Source organism: Mya arenaria, chromosome 8 (genome assembly GCF_026914265.1).
Source record: "Mya arenaria isolate MELC-2E11 chromosome 8, ASM2691426v1".
Lineage (NCBI taxonomy): Eukaryota > Metazoa > Mollusca > Bivalvia > Myida > Myidae > Mya > Mya arenaria.
The window spans coordinates 1,899,725-1,924,176 of record NC_069129.1 but is presented as its reverse complement, the minus strand read 5'-3'; the positions used below and the strand labels follow the sequence as shown (position 1 = coordinate 1,924,176).

The window sequence follows — 24,452 nt, the reverse complement described above, 5'->3', positions numbered from 1 at the left end:
CGCAAGAATTGGCTCGTTCCAGGACAAAAATAAAAAAAAAGTTGTCAAAACGTTCAATCTGTGCAGCTTTAATGCAACAATAAACATTGATATTAAGGCAAATTCATACAGACACCGTATTGTTTTGTTAACGCCTTTGAACAATCAAAGAGGAAACAGCGAAATTCATTATCACGTGTTTTAACCGGTTTACTAGAGCTCTTTCTCAAATTTTATAAAAAGAAAAATATTCCAACAAGCTTACCATATTTTTCGACAATTCGAAAACTTCAATAAAATGACGAACACACATAAATCAGAATGTTTTGTACCGTATAAACTATCTGTCTTATTCCGGTTGATGTGATCCTTGAAAACTCGAATGTAAAACAACTAAACTATTTGTTAATTTCAGTTCCTGTGACACTCGTTATGTAGTTTTAAGTATAATTCACTATTAACAACTATGCTATGATATTGTTTAAAAGCATACTTTGCGGTTCATTCATTATTTATTCAAAGGCTTAACTATTTTTTGCAAAGGTTGTTTTTAAAGTAGGAAGGACTATTGCAGTCTAATGATGTTTTTACGTTGGGGTGATGGGGAAACTTTGTTCACTTTTACTATTTTGTCTGACAAGTCTTTATCCATGGTTTCAGGTAGTTTGAGGCTACCCAAGGCACACAAAACCCCTATTGCTCCTATCACGTGGTACATGATTCCTGGATAATAGGAGTCCTGAAAATTATAAATAAACCATGTTGCAGCGAGTTTTTAAAAAGCAATACGGTTTCGATTAGTAATTGAATCAGCTATTGGATAGTTGACTTCTTACTCTGTTTCGTTAACTAAACTGCTTTGTGTTAGTAAACAGGGAAAAGCTGGTGTGATTCTTACCAGATAAACAAGCTGTGGCCCCGCCATCCCCGCAACTCGTCCACACACACTCAACGTACCGAATCCTATCGTTCTGCAAAGATAAAACATCCCTTTACTTGTACAGCTTGCGTAAAGTACGCCATTGTTTGCAAACACAAACGCATTGAAAACTCACACCAGTTACAATATGATACTGGGTCCAATTGTGCCGAACTGCATATCCATGACAAATAAAACTGTATTATTGACAAATCTTGTTGTTTATGCTGTTGTTCAATGTTCCTGATATGTGAGTGTTTGTTTTTGTGTTCTATGTATTTGCCGTTGATGTTCGAATGTATTTCAATTGTCGTCGTCTGTACTGTAAGTCACCTTTAAACGGTCGGATATATTTCAATAGTCATTTGTTGGAAACGTATCGTAAGTCATTGCCGGTATTCTACTCTTGCTATCACTTTATAACAGTCGGGTATATTTCAATGGTCGTCGTCTATTTAAGGAGCCGGCAATAACATTATTATTTCAGTTGGATATATTTCAATGGCCACTTCATTACATTTTATTGGGCATCTTCTTTACTGGAACCCGGCTCTCGTTTTATAATCGTCGAATGCATTCCTACGGCTATTGTCTGCTCCTAACCTCTCACCTTAGAACGGTTGCATATATACTTGAATGGTTATCGACTGTACTCAGTCGGATATATTTCAAAACCCACGGTCGGTTATATTCCAATTGTAATCAAATGTGCTGGACCGGTTCTCACCTAATTTTCACTGGTCATCGTCAAAACCGAACCCCGGTTCTTACCTTATAACAGTGGGATACATTTAAATACTCATGGTCGGATACGAAGTGTGATCAACTGTGCTGGACACGGCTCAAACCGTGTTACACTCAGTAAAATTCCACTGGTCATCATATTATTTGGACCCCGGCTCTTACCTTATAACGATGGGACACGTTTAAATACTCAGGGTCGGATACGAAGTGTGATCAACTGTGCTGAACATTGCTCAAACCGTGTTACTTTCAGTAAAATTTCACTGGTCATCGTGTTAACTGGACCCCGGCTCTTACCTTATAACAGTGGGATACATTTCAATAGTCATCGTCTGTACAGGGCCCCATGCTGTTGAGATTCCAATATTTGCAATCAAAGCAAATATATTCGTCAACATGTCCTTGTGCGGTGCATCTGTGAATTAAGAGTATGTTAAACATGTTGACACATGAATGTCTTCATGTGTTGCTCTTTAGAGAAAACAAGTTCCCATTAATACAATGTAAACGTGAGCAAATTATTCTTGTTATACGCAAACGCAATGAAATGCTGCAGATCGAAACAAAACAAACAAAGGAACGAAGATTTATGTTCTTATCATCAAATTGTTTCAAATAAAACGAAATGGAAAAATATCTTTGAAATAAATGCAATCCCCGTTGTACCTGCAGTTTGGACCCCTCCGACGCCAAAACCTCCCACAGCCACCGTTATAAAACATATAACTGCAGTTTGGCGCCGACCAAATCTTTGGCGGAGGAAACATAAAAGAACATATTTTTTTCATATGTTTCACCTGAAGTTAGCTTTATAATAAAATTTAAAATACTAGGACCAGACAAATAGTCTAAGATAAAACTAAGTTGAGTATTACCTGCTTTACAGATTTTTTAGGTATCTCGTCAGATTCGTCGTTGTGAAAATCGCAAACAATATACTGGTTTGATTCCACTTATTTCAATGCATGGTATTCTTACAGGACTGTAGCTTGCGATATAGTTAATAGGTCTACAAAACACCTCGGTTAGTACAATTACATGCTGATAACCCGTACAATGCTGTGCATTTGGAAAGTTATTGAACGAAACACACTTGCTTCATCATGCGCTCATACAATAAATGGTCTAATGCAATGATGCTGGATATGGAACGCTTATGCAATTTGTGAAAATAAACCTGTATCAACAAATTTCTTAAAGACCTCTTGAATAACACGAACTCAATTCGCATTTTTAATGAATTCCGATACATTTTGAAACTATACGTTGAGTTATTCTGTCTTTAAAAATGTATTGACGATGAATATTAACACCTCAACTTCTATTCCTTAAATGAACTGCTTTTCGGAAATTGCGATTATCATCCGATGAACTTTTTCGGATATGTTCGGATCGCAAATCATTGCATAACAATTTAAATGTAAATTGTTTTTCCTGTAATTGTTTAAATTGTGTAAGCAGGTCCCATAAACAATAGATTAAGATTATCGAAAGTATTGATTTATGATATGATACATAAATTGTTACAATTAGTGTTTCAGTTTTACTTTTAAAAGTGAGTTCAAGTAGTGGATTGTTTCCCGCGTTTTTGTAACGTCATTATGTAAACTGTTTCCGGTTACAGTCGGGTCGTTTAATTACAGAATGGATGAGAAAGGTTTACTGTCAGGTTTTCTTAAATAAAATGAAGTAAAAAAATGCAATTCTTAAATGATATAATAAGCTATTGTGGTAAATATAAGTTACTGTAATGAATTGCGGGTTTGATGTCACTATCGGGGATTTGAACGCAATGGGGCTTGTCAACGTATGCTGCGGAATCCACACACTTTAACCAGCCCAACTGCGTTCATGCCACGATAATGACATCAATCCCGCAATTCATTCCTTAAATAAACTACACCCAAAAACAAATAATTTGTTTAAAATACCATATAAGTGTAAAATGTGAATAACACTAGGGAGAATAGTCTGTCAAATCCATTTTTTTTCCAAAATGTACAGATATCGGACGGATAGATTACAGGATCAGTTATCATTTTGGCTTGGATAAAGCAAAAGTTAAGGGTAAAGTTTGAAATAAACGCATAACACACTTATGTTTGGTTTAATATAACAGGTGCATTCATTTGTAAAAAACGATATATTTTTTTTATTTTCATAAAAGATATGAGAAGGACAAGAAAATGAAAGGATGTTAGTTTTACCATAGTTATTATAAAATGTACCTGTTTTGAAGCCACACTGCTATCCCTTTTGATGGGATTGCGACCAAACTAAACAAGAAGAGGTTGAAAAAGATGTTTCCGGATAAAGATTGGATTCCAAAGGATATGCCATATGACACGAGACCTAACGCTACCCTGAAAATTCAAATTTACAACAATTAGACGGTAGAATACAGCCAAAAGGTGCGACAATGTAAGTGTTTGAAAAAAAAAAACTAAATAAGATAAATGTAGTTATATAATGTAGATTTATAAATGACAATCTTAAGAAGAATAGATATTCATCCATACCAATTCAATGCTGACAGTAAAGATACGACAATCAGCTTTCTCGAGCCAAACAGGTCTAAAACACTATGTTTTTTGTCCTTTTTCTCTGTCTCAGGTTTACGTAAAACATTCTTTGTAGATGTAAGCGTCTTTTTGTTTACTTTAGCAACGTGCTGAATGATGCCCTCTGCAACATCCTGTCTGTCGTGCGCTACATGCCATCTGAAACTTTCTGGAATCCACCTGTTAAAAATAAAAATAAAAAGATATCTACGCGTTTTTTTTTGTATATTTCGCACATTGCCGCGATTTTTCCTTATCGCGGACATTATTTTCTTAATATAATTTTCACTATACGCCGCATTGAAGCATGATGATACTCGACGTTGCGAAGTGTTACTTTACGGTAATTAAGGTAGCTGTTAAATATCAGTTTACAGTTTTATTTTACTCTCATCACATATTACAAGTATGTGTTTTGAGGTGACATGTATAATACAATACAATGTATGTATCTAAACATGTGTTGTATAACAAAACAGTTTCTATAAGTAACCAGGCTGTATGGTTAGAAGTTAAACTAACAAAACAGGTGTACTAAGTACAAATAAATATAGACTACATGTATAGACAACAAAACAGCATAAGTACAGTATTAATCATTATGACTAGTAAGCTATTAAATATTAGATATTATTGCCAGGTGGGTTTTTGAAAGTTTTACAAACAATTTTTAGGTATTTGCTAAGGTTATCTATCTTATGAGGATCATTTTCACACATAATATTCTTGAATGTAAGTATATTCACATGTTGCATATTTATAGTAGGCAAGTATATTTTTCTAGCATTCATAAAATAAGGACAACGAAGAAGATAATGGAATTCATCGCCAATTTCATTACAAGACAGTGCATAAATTACATTTTCTATCATTTCTATCAATGCCAAGCCATCTACCCTTTTCAATTGGCAGGTGGTTGTTACATAGTCTGAAATCTACAAGAGGTTGCATGAGGTTATCATGTACATTAATATAACAATTTTCAAGCCTAAATTCAGACTTATATATTCTATAATTAATACATTTGGATGAACTAACAATATCACTGTTCCAGTTCTGTCTGTACTGGTCTTTTAATGAAGTTTCAACTAAGTTTAACAAAGCATATTTAGATCCTGGAAAGTATTGACTTTGCCATATATAACTCAGACCACAAGCATCAAGTATCGATTTAACATTGCTAAACCATCCATACTGATGGCCATTAACAGAGAAATCTTTGTACAAGTATTTATACAAAACAGATGACAAATTGTAATTGTAATGAGTTAGTTTATACCAAAAACCTATTATGCGTTTTTTTAACATAATGCTTAATGGGTATCGACCAAGATCACCATATAACATAATATGTGGTGTACTTTTTTTAACATTCAAAATATGCTTCAAAAAGTCTGTATGGACTTTTTCTATAAGGTTAAGATCACCGTAGCCCCACACTTCACATGAATAAAGTAATATTGGTACAACAGTATTGTCAAATAGTTTAAGTTGACAGTCTATAGGCAAACATAAATTTCTTATCTTAACATACAAACAGTATAAGGCTTTTCTAGCTTGTTCTACAACATGCTTTTTACAATTAACTAAATGTCTATTTTTAGAGAATGTAACACCCAGGTATTTAAATGTATCTACGACCTCAAACTGCTTATTATTTACAATAATATTTCTATTTCGTCTTGGTTTATCTCCAAACACCATTACTTTTGTTTTTTGAACATTAATATCTAGTTTCCATATATTACAATAGTCATCAAAATTCTTTAATGTACATATCAACTCTTGCTCAGATTTTGCAAACATTACAGCATACAATAGAACTATTAATTTCAGGTATATATCTAAGTCAACATCAGTAATGTCAATACATGGTGTGCTTTTGTTCAACATAAAATATTATGTGGTAGTATTATTTAATAACAAGCATGATTTTATGTTGCTATACATATTTTTATTACATTAAACATTATCCCATTAATATTATACTTTAACAACTTTGCCCAGAGGCCAGCTCTCCATACAGAGTCGAAAGCTTTTCTAAAATCGACAAAGGCACAGAACAATTTTGATTTCTTATCATTAAAGCGTATGGTATTCGCAAGTTTAGCTTGTTTATGTCAATGCCCTATGCTGATCAGTGCCAGTATTTGTTAAGTGTTGCTTCGGCAAGTAGTAACGATTGCTTAACTAATTACGATGTAATGGTTGCATGTGTTAGGTGTTATGCTTAAACTATAGCGCCTTATCTGAATGTACTTCTCTTGTACATGTAAACTAGTATGTGATGTACTATATCCAATGCTAATTATGCATTACTGTATTTTGTATTGTTATGAATTGCTTGATTATCAACCACATTATGTAAATGTGAACAGATGAAACATGTACTTTACATATATATTATGTGATATCACTGTATATGTTTATCAATTGTAAATACGTTTTGCTCTTCATAATTGGAGGAAATAAATAAATATATAAGTAAACACTTTGCCAAGACAACTCAAAATTGTAATCGGTCTATAATTTTCCGGAGACTGCATGTCCCCTTTATTTTTATAGATTGGTAATATAACACCAACAAGCCAGGATTCTGGTAAGATGCCAGTTTGTAAAACAACATTGAACAAATTAACGTAGATATCAAGAAAAATGTCACATGGTGATTTAATATATTCATTAGCTATCTGGTCTAAACCACAAGCTTTATCATTTTTAAGGTTCTTGACAGCTTTTGCAACTTCAGCTCTAGTAATGTCATTGTCAAGACTATGTAAAACAGTAACATCTGGGAAATCTACAATAGGGTCTTCCATAACATCATCGTTTGCAGAGTTCAAATTTTCAAAAAAGTTAAGAAATATTTCTTCATTAACACATGAGCTTTTAGACTTATCATTCAAACTATTCACATATTTCCAATAATCTTTAGGTGATTTACTATGCATATTTCTAATGTCTTTTTTGAATTTACGTTTATAATCAACAACAGCAGTTCTAATAGTTTTCTTATATAATTTACTTGAATTCAATAGACTTTGCTTATTAGCATCTGTTTTACAAGACTTAAACATCCTTTTACATCTATGGAATTCTCTACGAACATTACAGCAATTATTATCAAACCATTTCTTCTTTGTGTACTTCTTGGGTGTCTTTTTAGAGGTCATCTTTTTAACACCAAAAGTTAGTTGTCTCAAAGCACTGTTTAAAACTGTTTGATTCATTTGAAATTTCTGAATTCTGTCCGTTGCTTTCAGACGTTCACTGTGCTGTTGTTTTTCAATGTAAATCAGCTAATGTTGAAGTAGTAATTGAGGAAAATGATACTGAGAGAGTAAGACGTTGGCAAAATGAAAAATGTAATGATTTTATAGCTAATTTAGATATCCAGGAATTAAATGAAATTAGAAATATATTGAACTCAACTGACACTACAGTTTGACAAAGAAAAGATAAACAATATTGTTCCAAAAATGTAAATTTCGAATGCCCTCATTAAACTTGTGAAATAGTGAATAAATAAAATGTTATGGTAGATAAAAGTATTTATATTTTTGCTAGGTGAAGGATTTCAATGATTTGGTTATTTGTCGTGTTTTCGGACTGAAAGTATCCATCTATAATAACCAGACAGCGCTAGCCAATTACATTGCCTGACAGTCTTCACGTGCTATACCCAGCCAATGAAAATCATTCACCATTGTTTTTTTTGTCTTCCGCGAATGAATATCGCGTGAACCTTTTAAATGTTTATTTTCAACCGCCTCACTTCCACTACAATTTAGCATAGATTTCGTATGGAGATAAGGAACCCTATAATATTTACTCTGTTTGCAGCCTGTTTGCATTTGCCATACGTACTTGTTTTGCATAATATTTGTTTTTCTCGACTTAAACGTGTTTTTTTTTTGTTTTTTTTTAGTCTAATGTCTCTGTTTACATACTCGTTTTATACTGTGAATGTATCTGGATGGCGGTTTTTTGCCGCCAGTTAAGTAATCAATGTGTACCATATGTTCGTACAACTGATGTATAATTATATTTTAAGGCATTTTCATTAAATGCCCAGTTACAAACATATTTGGTCTTGTTTTGTTTACTTGCAAGCTTGGGATATGATAGTCATTAAATAGCCTTGTAGTTGTTAAGAATTTAATGGTCTGCCAAAGCCTGGTACAACACATAAATACTATATTGAGTCAATTAATTGATTAAAAATACTTTAATAAAGACTCATCACTCCAGCGACATAATTATAAAGTTTGGCGGATAATATTGTTTACCTTCGCAATCGTTCAATTTACATGAATAGTCTTCTATTTGTAACACCTAACTGTTAAAATACCTGTATAGCGGTAAGCCACTTCGCGGCGACACGCCGCGTGCATGTTTTCGGAAGTCGTACGCAAAGGCAGCAGATGAACGCGGCGATGACGAGCACCACCGCGTTGACTATCACGGAATATATCGCCGCGATGACGCAATCTCTACCGCCATGGCAACGCGGTTTTTGCAAAAAAAGGTGGTTGGTGTACCATATGTTAGAACATATACATTCTAGCTCAATATTTATATGTAAGTAGCATTGTGTTATTGTTAGTGATTTACTTTCCGTACGCATCCCAAGTGATTTACACATCAATGTTTTAGGGCTAATGTCCGGCTTATACCTGCGTGCATTGTGTGTATGCATTTTTACACTGTAATAGATTCGCACATGTATACTTGTGACTCTTGGAGTCACGGAGTGCTCATGACCGAGAGTTGTGAATTATGCGAACCCTAAAAGATTAACTGCTTGTGGTGTTTTGATACAACGTTTATATTTCAATTCTCTATCGAAAGAAGCAACACACAATTAGAAAATGTTTTATTGCTCAACAGTATTTAGATAAGCGCGTAATTTTTGCCTGATTGGTTTAAAAACTTCAATAAGACTGGCCTTCTCTTGTTACAGCCTTGAAACCTTTACTGACGATGTCAACCACCTGCACATTTGTCAACGCACAGATCGCGATGTGATGCCAACGCGGTGTTTCTAGAGTTTCATTCCATCAGCTCCGTTCAGCCGACTACATCAAGATTCTTTATATAAATGGACTCAAGAAAACTCCTGCAGCACATGCTTGGATCCTTCTCAGCACATGCCTCGCAAAGCTCTTTGGTTGTCAACGCAGAAACCAGTTTCCAGCTAACTTCTCTGTTAATCAGACTAGATCGCAATGTTCAATGTAACATATTACTTGAACCCGAACACTAGAAAACCATAGCTATATCAAGTTTCCGATGCTGTTTTATCCCACAGATCTTAATCCCAATGATAATTAATTGTCAAGAATATTATCATTTATTTATTTCGATGACGACTTTTGGTTTGCTTCTACTTTATAAGCTCGATGGTGAACATATACAGACTGAAAATTTCATATGATTGTCGCGCGTATATCCCCTCAATATGACGAGTATATTATTTACATAGAAAGGACGACTATAATCTACGAAGGGAAGGTAGCGTTACTGGTATGATTTTTCTAAAACACGAGCTCCACAATAAATAACGTTATGGCAAGTTATGGCAATAACTTCCAATAAAGGTTTCTTCTAGCAAAACATTTCCAACACTTTAAGCCTACAACTCGTATTAACATTTGTTATCAATTTATTATCTTACGACTAACATAAAATTAAAGGAGGTAATCGTACGACTGTGCTTAAAATATCGATAATTTAGTAAAGGTATCAATAAATATATATTCTTGTTTCATTTTGTGTCTTGCTAAAAGTATGCTGAGATTCCTTGACCTTTGTTCCTACATACCAGTACATATTTCAGATGTTGGCTGCTGGCTAGAAACGCGGCGATTTCGATATGTCGTTCTAACGTCTGTTACGTTTAACAATAAATAAGCGACTTGCAATCTTAAAGATAATTATAATCGCTTTCAGAAATGAGAGTACGATAATAAACCTTTGAACAATCAATATATTTCCGATGCGCTGTATGAATATTTCAGTCCAATCAATCAGAAAAAATCATGTGACGACGCTATTTACCGATACTACTCGTTATCATTCGGAATATTTTTTTGTAAACCATTTAAATAGTCTATTGCTTCCTTGCTCAAATCGACATGTTTTATGTTCGAAGCTACGTGTCAACACTGATAAATAACTTAACTTTGGTATATACTCACCACCACGCTACCAGACAAGGAATTCCCAGGGCTGCTGTCATGAGTTGTAAATAGCGCCAGTCCTTTATCAACCACGCACATAATGCAAGCAGGCAGGATTGTATTGGCCATGAAGGAAATCCGATTATCCAAGCTCTCCAGTTCGCCAATGAAAACTCGCTCAGCAATGCGTATTTAATTGTCATGAAAAAGCCTTCGCCAAGTCCCATGAAAAACCTACAGACCGCGTATAAAATCCAGTTGTTTGCAAAAAATCCAGCGACGTTGAATATCATAGTTATAACGATCGCAAAGAAAAATGGTCGTTTGCGGCCAAATAACTCTCCTAACTGGCCGGAAATAAGATTTCCCACAAGCGCTCCCGATATCTGAATCGACTGGGTGGTACTTGGTATGAAGTCACGATCACACACCAGCTCAAACTACGAATGACAATTCTCATTGTTAAACAAATTTCATTCAAATGCATTCATTGTTTAGACTAAAAGAAACGTATATTCTTGAAGAGTGATCCTCCAAAAAATACATCTACAGTATGAAATGAAAAAAAATGCAAAAAAGATACTTGCTAGACTGACAACTCCAATCTAGAACCGAGATTCAAATTTCAAAAATCATTCAACGATATTTAGTGATACGAAACGTTCAGTCAAATAACTACTACATATTTACAGCTACCGGCATATTAAACAATATCTATTGAAATATAAATATATAACGGAACATAAAAACCTACATCGGTGACCATAGTTTTCAACCCGTCTTCAAACTGTATATTCTGGCATGAGTTGTTTCCAATCGTACAAGTTTTAGGAGGGCAAAAGGAGTCTGAATCGTTGGAATATTTCATAAATGTGTCATTGGTGCACACATTGTTGTCCACACATCGCCACTTGGGGGTCGCTGATATAAATATCAGGCCAGTTATACTAAAGCAGATTATGGTTTTCATGAGGTGAGCGATCACATTGATGCGCCATTGAAATCGTCCACATCCTCCTAGCTCGTCTATAACTTCATCAGGGGTTAGTTCTTTTTCTGTCATTCTTTCAGAAACATAATTGATGTGAGTTGCATGGCTATCAGTTAAGATCGAACAGTCGAAGACTCGGATATTATATGTTAAACACTACAAAAATATTAGAAAACACGGCATGGCACCTTATATGCAACAAATGTTATATAATGTCATCAAATTCCCACTAAATATATTCTGTTTGCGTTCTGAAAGGGAATCGTAGTCATTGGTGTTGCTGTGTAACTATCAAAAATTTAACAAATGTTGTTTTCTTGTACAAAAACAATGGCAGAGGAGGAGTGTTCAAACGTTTCGCACTTACCTTGTTGGCAAACGTTTTCTTTTCAAATGGTAAGAGTAATCCAATAATACAATAAACACTACCGGGACATTCCCAGAAGTCCAGTAGTTTTCGGAACAAAACTATTTTCGTGCGGTAAACTATGCAGGTTTGCAATAACAACTTTGTTCAGCTATCGTTCATTATATCAGCTCTCACTAGTGCTTGTTGACATTAATACATATATACAAATAACATAGCTGCTATGCACTAAGGGTAGGTCTTGACGCGGTATGAATTTTATAAAGTATGGGATACATTATACAATTATTTACGTATTGACTGTGAAGCATGCAGCCATAGGGACCAAGACATATAAATTAAAGACAGATAAAGATTATGTTATAAAGAAATTGATTAGTTTCAACCTTTCTGGTGAAGCTTTATTGAAGTTGATTTCGTTTAAAATCGAACTGTCAATACACCAGTGATTTTAAAATGATCTTAAAATTGTTTTTTGTTTTTTATCTTATGATCGTTACATCAAGCTCAATAAATATCGGTGTATATGTTTTTATCCTTTAGTTACCTTCTTGTGTTTTAATGTACTTACAATGCCTTGGTTGCATCATCACTTGACTTGGAGGAGGAAGCTGTTATGTGTTCAAGTATTAAGATTTTATGATTACTAAACATTAAACTCAAGTCGGTTATCATCGCTTTGTTCTACAAGAGTTGAAGAGACTTTTATACAAGTTTACAAGTTTATTTCTCTTTTCCCAGAAGGTCATAGACCCATGTGGTACAATTTGCAAAATATATGATATGGCAAACGTGCATCAATATTAAGTTGACATAATCTCATACATGCATTACGGTAGCACATTTTACACTTATATTCACCTATTACATGATGTACATGTTTATAATAATTCACATTTTCGTCGTATGTGTAAGTATATATGCAACATAAGACTTAAAAGAATAAAGAAGTGTGACAAAAATCCAGTTGTACTGACTTTACATATTAGATTAGACCTATCACTAGTGCTGTAGATAATTTGACAAATTAAAACCTTTCTCATTTGAATATTGAGTTTAAATCACATTGATAACGAAAGTGTGAATTTTACATACATTTTTACATACTGCATACACCATTTTCGACAATAGAAATATTTAAAGAATTTATTTAACAAATTTGATTTGAGCGAAAAATACTAATAATAATGATGATGATCATGGCTATAATATTAATTGAAGTATGTTCACGTTGTTGGGTGTTTATGTATATACGAGAAAATCAGAGTCAGCCTTAGAAAGGTTAATTTTCGAACTGTTATTTAACTGAATTTATATACTCTTATAACTATTTTATTTAAAATATATTTATCATGTGGGCTTAACCATGATAAAGATATGCACTGTTGCATATCTGATGCAGTGTTTTCTTTTCTTTTCTGTAATTTTAGCATTTGGTGGAGGTATAGAGTGGCAATGAAATTGCAGATAAGCAATCGTAAAGTACTGGGCTTAATCATTAAGAGTTTCAACTTTCGCGGGTGTTTAAAGGTCCGCCTACTGCCACTCATCCGATACACAATTCCTGCATCAGATTTTGCGTTGACAATGTGTCAGCCAATGAGATAACCAGTTAATTACGCTCACTCCGCCCATTATTAATTATGAAATTGCAGATAGGCAATCAGAAAGTACTAGGCTTATTCATTTAGAGTTCCAACTTCCGCTGAAGCTATAAAGTCTGCCTACTTCTCCTATACACACTCCTCTTGTGAGATTCTGAGCTGACAATGTGTCAGCAAATGAGGTAGTATGTTACGACAGTTAGCTATGCCCACTCCGCCCATTATTTATCATAAAATGTAATTTTATGTCATCTATTACTTAGTATTGCTCAAAATGCCTGTGCTCTTGTTTGAAGAACATGGATATATCTATGCTATGCTTTAATATGTATTTATGAAGATAAATTATTATTATTATAATCGTTTTATTTTCCTGAACATACAAATGTATTGTTGTTTGCAGGTAGAAATTCTGAATTAGAAACGTTTACAGAGTGTCTGTTTACATAAAAGTACAGGTAAACATATGTATATATGCTAGTTATACACAGCCTACTACCAATGTTTAAGAACAAACATACAGTTTGTGCATTGCAAGTATCACTTTCAAACAACATTATTAGACTCAGGTGCATTAGATATTTTGTTTCTCTTCGCTATTTTATCAGCTAAGTTTTTATCCTTGGTTTCCGGAAGTCGCAAGCTTCCTAGCGCACAAAGAAGTCCCATGGCTCCAATCACATGGTACATTATACCAGGTACTCGCGAGTCCTACAAAGGAATGTTTAAACGTATAAGTCTGATAGTAAGCCACCTTGTAAAAGAATATGTGTGTAACATGCATTTGGGTGAAGTCACTATATACGGACTCCCTCAGCAAACCACTCGACTGCATACGGACGCCCATAGTAAACTGTGCGACGTCATTTACGGATATCCTGGATCAACAATGCGAGATCATTTGATTTGCTTTTTGCTTCTACATAAAAATTGAATATTCTGAGACGAAAACAATTATAGCAAAACAAATGCTTCGGTTAAGTTTAAACCTGTGTGTGTTTGTTTTTTTTCAATATGACGCTAAAGCCACCAATTGCAATAATATGTGTTTGTGTATACTTTCCGATCGGCTGGTAACTGCCTAAAGTGGAATTCATACTTACTAAATAAACAAGTTGTGGTCCAACCATTGCAGCAATGCGACCAAACACACTTAGGGTACCAAATCCGATGGTTCTGTTGAAGGAATGCACATGTTAGTTGTATTTCGGTTTTATTCGTATCTTATGCCACAGCACTGGGTGACAAAATCTAGCAATTAAACTAATTGTGGTGTATTAAAAGTTTTAAATTCATTGACTCAATTGAAACCCATGCATCTATTCGTTACTTAAATGGTAAGTTTACACTTATTTTTTCCTAGCTCGATTGTGACGAAAAGTGACAAAATAGAATAACTCTCGAGTCCGTTTCTTTGGTACGGTGTTCATTTTGAGAGGCCGTGAGAACGTACCCCTGGTGACGATCGAACCCCCAACCTCTTGGTCGAGAGGAGGACACATTTACCAATAGAACACACTCACCCTCGAATGATTGTAATGGACAAATATCGCTTCTTATTTTTTTGTGATATGGCCTATGAACTGGCATATTACTGATGGCATTTAATTTTCATAATATTTGTTCACGATGTATAATAGCTGCTAAGCTACGCGATTTCAATATTTCATTTTGAGTTAACAAGAATGATGAAATCAATTTTGGAAGAACAGGTATCAAAGGACTTCCATGTCAAATATCACACTAAGCAGAGAGAAGAGAGAAAAATAAGATGCGATACATTTACATGTTTTATAACGATGAAAACACCTGGCACCAATTTCTCAAAAAATCTTTATCTTAAATCACTAAAGTATCGTATTACCTTTAGAAAAAGTACTTCAATAAAATAAGATTTTATAGAACAAAACGTAGTTATTTTCTTATTGATTTCATCTATTATTTCCTTTACAAACTTCAGACTCTTTAACAAGAGAATGTGAAACCATTTATACCAGATCAAGAAAAGGTGTGCTGAGCCTGATCCTGTTCAAGTTTCTAGTACATTCACATTGGTTTTACCTGATAACAGTAGGGTAGATTTCTATTGTCATCGTCTGAATGGGGCCCCAGGCAGTTGTAATGCCGATGTACGATATCAAGGCGAAAATGTTCGTCAGGTTGTCCTTGTTCGGTGCATCTAAAAGATAATTTTGACAAAATTAGAGCCCTCGCCAGGCCTTTTTACCAGGTATAAAAAAGACACACTAGTTAAATCGAAAGGGAAAACATACGCGTTTTTTCCTTCAGTTTGGGGGAAAACAAAGTACTTGTTCAAACAATGTGGATAATAAGGTTTAACAACTGAAGTAAAATATCGATAACGCAAAAATATATCACTCAGATACATCATCTAATGAATCGTACTTCTCATTATATAAAATTTTAAACATAAAACGGTAAGGGAGGGGGTTTCTATCAACTACAAAGCTTAGGTGGTGTGTAAGCTTATTTAAACTCGCACTCGAGCCATGCCCATTTGGCAAGTGCTCCGATAAGATTACTAGGTTTTTGGAGCATACTGCACAGACAGGATGAAACTCTGGTTTGAGCTACCTTGGTTCTTTAGCGTGCACCAGTGTATATCACTGTCACACGGGACCCCCATTTAACGTCACTCCTGGAAGACGATTAGTTTTTTAGTGGTGCGGCAGGGAATCGCACATGCGACCCCATGGATTGACAGTCAAGTGTGTAACCACTAGACCACGCGTCAGCCACTACAAAACAAATCTTAACGATTAAGCGTGATACTTATTGAAGGCGGATATGCGCTTTCATTGGCTGGTCATGTAGGTTATCATCTAAAGGCATGTACGCCCTACTGGCCTTCACGGAACCTTGTTTCTATCCTTTTTGCACCTCCGTTCTAACCGTCGTATTTTAATAAAATATGTACTTGCTTAAAGCCCATTACATAACGCACGTGTTCGTGAAGTTATTTTGATATCGCCTTTCAACGTAATTCTTTTTAACGTATTTAACTATTAAATATTCTGGGAACCGCACCGACATTTGTTGAGACATTATTAAGACAAGCGGATCCCAGGGGTCCCCCCCCCAAAAAAAAAAAATAAAAAATAAAAAATAAATAAATAAATAAAAATAAAAAAATATATATATATAGTTTTTGCTTTATTTTTATTATTATATATATATATATATAATAAAATCGGACAGGTAATGGTTTAAGGTTTATAGGTATTGAGAGTGTCGTCTGTAAAAAGACAATGTAATTCATAACGTCTTAATTCTGTATGTAAATCCTACTTCATCTGCAGGGGATCAAATATATGTTAAATATTTACCTAGTTTTTGCTTTATTTTCCGTCTTTGAAAATTACGAAATTTTTAGTATACGCTATTTCGGTCCGCTCCTCGCGATATAATTTATCGGCAGTAAACGACCTTTCTGTTAAAAAGAGCTTTATTTCGGCAATCCAAGTGAAATTTTTCAAACTAATTGACTCGCGAAATATATTTTCAGTGCAAAAAAAATACTACCAATAATTAAGATACAAGGAAACAAGGTGCTGCTTGTTAAAACTGTGTTAACAACGTGATTAACGACAATGTTGTTAAATTAGTATAAAGTTATGAACAATCGGCTCAACGGTTATAATTTACACTGTTATTATTTTTCAATACCAGCATGTGCTGCTAATCGGCATTGTATCCTTGTTTAAATATCATGTACCTGCTGACTGTACACCGCCGACTACAAACCCTCCTGCAGACACCATTATGAAACAAATAGCTGCCGTAATTCGTCGACCAAACCTTCAAATGAAACAAACATACATATAGAAAAAGCTCCTAAAATGCATAATATGACAACCAATTTCAGACACAATGATAATTCTTAATTGCAAATGTAAAGTATATTTCATTTACTCATGTTTAACACAATGGTCATTAATTAGGAAATTATCAAAGGCAATAATAGGAAGTTTCTAGAAACTGATGTTTTACTTATTCTGAAGCCAGGTCCCTATGCTTTTCGCTGGTATGCCAACCACGGAAAACAGAAAGAGGTTGAAGAATATATTCCCGGACAGTGACTGTATTCCGAACAAAATACCATATGAAACAATTCCAAGCGCTGCCCTGTTAAGTAGAAGGGTACATGGTGAGATTCACTGTTTGTAATTGATGAAAAGGTATTGAACGGGATAGTCAATCACTTTATTTAGGTGACCAATTTATTACATTTGCCTAGTCTTTTGTTTATAACAATCTTGAATTTCATACTGCATAACGATAAGGGGATATGAAGTCATTGTTTGTTTCATTTTGCGCTTTGATTGGATAAGTGCGACGCCATTTAACCAATTGAATACAGCGCTCTGATTTGAATAGCGGGACGTCATTTCACCTATGGTATACATCGCTTTGATTGGATTAGAAAGACGTCTTTAAACCAATGGTATACAGCGCTCTGATTGGATTAGCGCGACTTCATTTAACAAATGGTATACAGCACTCTGATTGGATTAGCGCGACGTCGTTTAACCAATGGTATTCAGCGCTCTGATTGGATTAGCGCGAACGTTATTTAACCTACGGTATACAGCACTCTGATTGGATTAGCGCGACGTCGTCTAACCAATGGTATTCAGCGCTCTGATTGGATTAGCGCGACGTCGTTTAACCAATGGTATACAGCACTCTGATTGGATTAGCGCGACGTCGTTTAACCAATGGTATTCAGCGCTCTGATTGGATTAGCGCGAACGTTATTTAACCTATGGTATACAGCGTTCTGATTGGATTAGCGCGAACGTTATTTAACCTATGGTATTCAGCGCTCTGATTGGATTAGCGCGACGTCGTTTAACCAATGGTATTCAGCGCTCTGATTGGATTAGCGCGAACGTTATTTAACCTATGGTATACAGCGTTCTGATTGGATTAGCGCGAAGTCGTTTAACCAATGGTATACAGCACTCTGATTGGATTAGCGCGACGTCGTTTAACCAATGGTATTCAGCGCTCTGATTGGATTAGCGCGAACGTTATTTAACCTATGGTATACAGCGTTCTGATTGGATTAGCGCGAACGTTATTTAACCTATGGTATACAGCGTTACAATGATCGGCTATTCTTTGTTATAAACGTATGTGACCGATTACATATCTTTAACAATAAATTCCGCGCTCAAGACGATTTTATAACTTATAAACCGTAATGATTAGTGTTCTTAACTGTAAATATGACACTTTCGCACTTCATGTTATTTGATGAGTTCAAACAGCATGAAAACACGAACAAATGCTATTAATCTTTGAATATATATGGAATACATTTTGTAAATAAATAATATTACTGTGTTGTATAATTCAATTAAATTAGTTAAATATGTGCTGAAGTGGACACCCTTCTGCTGCACTAACTACATCCAACCATCATGTTTGTCTAATGGTTTTCTACGTCTTTAATCGAACTTGCTGTTTCCAAATTAACACATTGGTGGATAGTCTCAATCTTGCTCTCAATTGACTTTCCCATAGGGCATAGTATGATTCGAAATGCTAAATGCTTTTACTTTTTAAAGGCGTTTTTCTAATAAAATATGTTGATAAAAACGTGTCATTGTTTCAAAAAGAGGTCTATAACAAATATGTTATTGCTCAAAAATACTTGTACTCAATTACATTTTTACTTGGAAATTTTCCTTGGAATCTTGAACTTACCTTTTAATCAAAATATTCTACGAGAGTGTGCGTAAAAATACGACCTTCAGTAACTTTTAATGTTAAATTTTGAAAGGATTTGATACTTTTATTTATAAAAGAATATTATACTGCAAGCAAAGAAATGGTTGAGTTCCTTCAAATAAATTATAGCGCGGAATTGTAGCCAGATTTAAATACCGACCAGTTCAAAGCCAACAAGACGGACACGACAATCAGTTGTCTTGAGGCAAACATATCTAGAACAGTGTGTTTCTTGTCCTTATCAGATGTAGATGGAACGCGTAGAAGATGTTCTGTAGTCTTTAGCGTCTTTCCGTTCACTTTAGCAACGTGATGAATGATGTCCTCTGCAATGTCTAGTCTATTGTGAGCTACATGCCAGCGAAAGCTTTCTGGTATCCACCTATTTATAAGCACAAGCTTGTATCTTATATATAAAGCACAAACAACTTTATAATTGTAACATCGTCTGGTTGATTTTAAACAAATCAAAGGCTCGAATATTCGTATGAAATGATGAATGTTACCGACACCTTAATTAAAAGTATACAAATTCAAGAAGATATCTTAATGGCAGAATAAAAAATCAGTAGTTTAATTTCATTAAAATAAGATAATTACATAATGAAGTAAAGGGCATACAAAACACGATTTACCACCAAGCTACAAGGCAGGGAATTCCAAGCAGCGTTATCATGAGTTGAATGTACCGCCAGTCCTGAATAAACCACGCAACCAATGCGAAAACACATGCTTGAAATGGCCAGGATGGGAAGCCAATTATCCATGATCGCCAGCTGGCTAATGAAAACTCACATAGTAATGCATACTTCATGGTCATAAATGTACCAACCCCAATCCCTATGAAAAATCGGCAAACAGCAAATAACACCCAGTGGTTGGCAAAGAACCCGACGAGGTTGAAGACCATAAATAGCAAAACCGCAAAGAAAAACGGTCTCTTTCTTCCAAACAGCTCTCCCATTTGACCAGAAACGAGATTTCCAACAAGTAGTCCAGATATCTGAATGGTCATAGTTGTGCTCGGTATGAAATCCATCCCGCAAACCAACTTATACTGGAAAAAAGATTACAATGATAATCATAAACGTAAAGTACTGAATTCCGGTTATTTGAAAAGTGCATTAAAGCCAGTTGAAACAAGAAAGTATATATAAAACTGTCCTACTGCAGTACTCACCTCTGTTACAATGGTGTTAAGTCCGTCGTCGAATTGTATATTCTGACACGTTGCATTTCCATGGTAACACGATTTTGTCGGACATACGCTAGCAGTATCATTACTTGTTGCCATGAACGTGGCATTATTACAATGTTCGTTGTCCATACACCTCCATGGCGGTGTCGCTGATATCAGAAGCATGCTGACGGTGCTCCAGCCGGCTAAAGTTTTCATAAGGTGGGCGATGATACTGAGGCGCCATTGGAATCGCCCACATCCGCCTAGCTCTTCTATAACTTCATCAGGAGTCAGTAAATTCTCATCCATTCTGTGGAAATGGCTACCGACTGAAATGCATTGTGTTGATACTTGAAAAATAAGTGCTGAATTAGATCTCAGATCAATTGTAGTCATCTTAATATTGAACAAACAAATATGTATTGTGTCCTCCCTAAGTGTAACATTTCACAAACACATGTGTATGTTGTTCTCCCTTGTGGTAACAATAAACAAACAAATGTGTATGTTGTTCTCCCTTGTGGTAACAATTAACAAACAAATGTGTATGTTGTTCTCCCTTGTGGTAACAATTAACAAACAAATGTGTATGGTGCCCACCATAGTTGTAACAATAAACAAACAAATGTGTATGTTGTCCTCCCTTGTGGTAACAATTAACAAACAAATGTGTATGTTGTTCTCCCTAGTTGTAACAATAAACAAACAAATGTGTATGGTGCCCTCCGTAGTTGTAACAATAAATAAACAAATGACCCTAGTTGTTGCATTTCACAAACAAATGTGAATGCTTCTCACTCTAGTTGTAACTTGTAATTTACTTTGTCGGAGTGTCGTATTTTACAAATGTTATATTTAAAATTCCTCTATAAAGTTAATATATACATCGTCACCAACGACTATGCAGTGTTTAAATAAAGTGCAAAAGCGTACCTTTTAGTAAATGCCTCTGTCCTAGGAAAGGAAATTATATACAAAGTTTTGAACTATCAATCCATGTATTCTGTCTTAGCACTAGTTAAGATTGAAATGTTCAAAGGACAAAGCTAATTCTATATGCATACATGCAAATATAAGGACGTTCTTAACATAACGGTTATTCATAGTCAGAAACAGAGGTATTTATATACATTTTCTTATCGAATTAATGTTTTGATACTTGAGTTATATGTAGGCCGTCCGAAGGTGTTTTGCTTTTGATGTATTGTCATTCAAAGAGTTGAAGATCCTTGAACGCTAATTATATTCAGTAACATGCAGAGCGGGTACTATCGTTTGTTCAACGTGAGTTCGTTTGACCCTGCAAGTTCCTTAATTGTCAAATTAACACGGCAGTTTAGTTCAGTTAGAAAATCGTTTAGACAACAAATTAAACACCTGTCCTATAAAGGCAGTGGCCTTTCAAATCCATTAGTGCTGTAGAAAAGTTAATGACCTAATTTCTTGACTTATTCTTGATAGAGTTATAAAGGACTTCATGTAATCGACTATGGAACGGAATTGGAGCAAAATTAAATCTTGCGTTCTGGCCTGTGCATTTTGCTTACGCACATCTACATCGTGCTTTCTGACATGTACATATTGCCTTATTGCATTCTTAATTTGTCATCTGAGTAGGACTAAACGTTATGTTGTTTGAAACTATATTTCATTCACTTACAAAGTTATACCGGAATATTAAATATCTGCTAAATTAATTTGCGTGTTGATACTTTACGAGTATATAAATCGTTAAGAAACTTAACATTCTCCTTGTGACCGAATACATGTAAGCAAGCACTTTGATACATGCCAGCTCAAGAATGTAAACAGGTCCGTTTTCTGACACAATAGAGCGCAAGTTCGGAAGTTATACGGAACCGTACGGAAACTTTCCACCAGTTACGAGTTTATTATTTATGAACTGTACGCTATGTAACGTAACAGCCACAGACGCACATCTGTTTAATTCAACTCAACTCAACTCAACTTCAACACAACGATATTGTTATCCAGTTCCATGTTTTATTCAGTTACTAAAACAAATCTAGTTTGAGGAAGCCTATCAGACACCATATGGCTAATTCCAGTCGTCTCAAAACCCTACACTAATCCATCTACAACACTAACTGCTAGTCCATCTACAACACTAACTGCTAGTCCATCTACAACACGAACTGCTAGTGCATCTCCAAAACTCCACTATTTACACAGAGAAACATTCAAAATGTATAGTTTAATTGTTGGTTAAATTGAGTCAATTATAGTCAAAATTTGCTTTAATGATGCATTTCATTTATTATTATACACCTTCTAGGAATTTTCGCAATGACATGTTAACCTACTATATTAATCATCCTTATTAAATGTTGAGGAAAGTGTTATGCTAATGGAAGCCTGTATGTTGTTGACAGTTATATGAATACGATGTGCGTTCATGTAAAATTTATAACTTCTCAACCAATTATTCCCAGTTAACATCCCTCCCTAAACATGACCATTCCAATTTTACGTTCATATAATGTAGGGCATAGACCGCTTAATTGTTTTGCTATTTAAGTGTATGTATCAAAGCAAATAAACTTCAACTTTAAAAACGACTCTGTTGCTTATTTTTAACTTATAGTATTGGCTTGTGCTGGCTGTGACGATGCAAAGTTTTAAACCAGATAGAGTATTGACTTATGCTTGCTGTGACGATGCCAAGAGTATTGACTTTAGCTGTTTGTGGCGGTGCCAAATATTTTTTAAATCCTTGTTTACATAATAAAACTACTTTTGAAACACAAGTGTTGTAACAATGACGTTAGCAGCAGTATCTATTAAATCGGATAGAGCTTGTGTTTCTAAATGTTCACTCTCACAAAATGTTAATTTTACAAAATAAATTAAATTAGATACGTGCCTGATATATGTTATTGTCAATGTCAAAGTGAGTCAGATTCATAAATAAGTGTGGGGCCTAGTTGTGTTGACCTTCGACGAGGATTTCGGTTGGCAAAGACATTTAGTGACTTAATAATTTCAAAGAAATCAAATATTTACTTAATACTAAATGAGTTCAAGTTTTCAACTCTATTTGACCTTTTGAAATAAATTTACTGAACATATCTCTGATGGTATGAAATTAATTGGAACAGCTGTTTAAGTGCATTGACACAATTTAACAGTATAAAAGTCGAGCTGTTAGAGATATGAATATGTCCCAGATACGATAATATTTGAGACCCCTTTTATCCTTGATACGGTAGTATTCCGTGAGGAAATATTTATGGTTTAAAGTGACTCGCTCATGTTTTTTGGACCAACATTTTTTTTCCGGTGATGCATCCGAAAACACTTATTGTATCATTATTTTACTCTTTGATATCGAAATTGCATAAAAAAATACAGTTATAGCATAAAAAAGTATTTTGGTTATGGGTTCTAACCCACGCCGGTAAAGTCAAGAAAAAAACGAAAAAAACGACTAGTCCACACGGCCACCGGGACTTAAACAAGAGTGATGGATATGTTGACCTGTTAAAGATACATTAACAAGACGAATGTTGATGTTAGGCATCAAAGACGCGGCTGAATGGGGATTGACCCAAATGGACGTCATTATCACCGTTTACGTTACCATAGTAAACATCAAGCATATATTGCGGACAAAATAAATCATTTCTAAACCTAACGGATGTTGGCAAATCATTATGCGATAAATATCGAGCCTCGTTTATCCTTTCGACTATGGTAGAATACAAAGAATTTCCCTCATTCAGAATACAGTCTACATCGACAGCCGTTAATGAGACATGTGGTTGTGTTCGTAACTAAAAAAAGCCAATAATGCAACCAGAGCCATAGCGGTACATTGCATGCCATTGTATGGAGAAAACAAAGTTTGCCCTTGGTGAAAATGTCCTAAACCACCTCTTACAGTGAGTTTTCGCGTTTTCTTTCCCCGCAAAAAGATGGAGGAGGATGCTGAATCGTTGTGTCACGTGAAAAATATCGATACCCAATTGGCTCAATAAAGTCATGTGACAATATATACTCTTGGTAACATTCCGAATAAACACGGACATAACCGAACTATGACGGTTTAATCAACTTTCTAGATCGTAGTTACTCTGTCGTCTCCGGCATGCGTAAATTATTTAGACTGGTACCTTGCATTATCACCGATAAAATTACTGGTGTCGTG

General features: G+C 34.9%; 2 protein-coding genes across 4 annotated transcripts; both read right to left on the bottom strand.

Moving 5' to 3' along the window:
• Window positions 1-303: 303 nt before the first annotated feature.
• On the bottom strand, window positions 304-11,826 carry LOC128242948 (organic cation/carnitine transporter 2-like). The gene is made up of 9 exons (XM_052960401.1): window positions 11,744-11,826; window positions 11,140-11,449; window positions 10,404-10,825; window positions 4,162-4,383; window positions 3,871-4,005; window positions 2,309-2,391; window positions 1,940-2,057; window positions 878-950; window positions 304-718 (listed from the first exon to the last, which is right to left on the bottom strand). The coding sequence occupies exons 2-9, from the start codon at window positions 11,446-11,448 to the stop codon at window positions 545-547; spliced, it is 1,536 nt and encodes a 511-aa protein (XP_052816361.1). The 5' UTR covers window position 11,449; window positions 11,744-11,826; the 3' UTR covers window positions 304-544.
• A 1,179-nt stretch (window positions 11,827-13,005) lies between these two features.
• LOC128244704 (organic cation/carnitine transporter 2-like) lies at window positions 13,006-21,848 on the bottom strand. Of its 3 annotated transcripts, XM_052962747.1 has the most exons (9): window positions 21,218-21,848; window positions 20,285-20,613; window positions 19,740-20,161; window positions 19,265-19,486; window positions 17,359-17,493; window positions 17,084-17,166; window positions 15,409-15,526; window positions 14,451-14,523; window positions 13,006-14,058 (listed from the first exon to the last, which is right to left on the bottom strand). In XM_052962747.1, the coding sequence occupies exons 2-9, from the start codon at window positions 20,591-20,593 to the stop codon at window positions 13,894-13,896; spliced, it is 1,527 nt and encodes a 508-aa protein (XP_052818707.1). In that variant the 5' UTR covers window positions 20,594-20,613; window positions 21,218-21,848; the 3' UTR covers window positions 13,006-13,893. The 3 variants fall into 3 exon arrangements, 2 of the variants coding, with proteins under 2 accessions (XP_052818707.1, XP_052818706.1); XM_052962746.1 differs by lacking the exon at window positions 21,218-21,848 and having other exon boundaries at window positions 20,285-20,779; XR_008262972.1 differs by lacking the exons at window positions 13,006-14,058; window positions 14,451-14,523; window positions 21,218-21,848 and adding an exon at window positions 15,943-16,106 and having other exon boundaries at window positions 15,471-15,526; window positions 20,285-20,779.
• Between the last annotated feature and the right edge of the window lie 2,604 nt (window positions 21,849-24,452).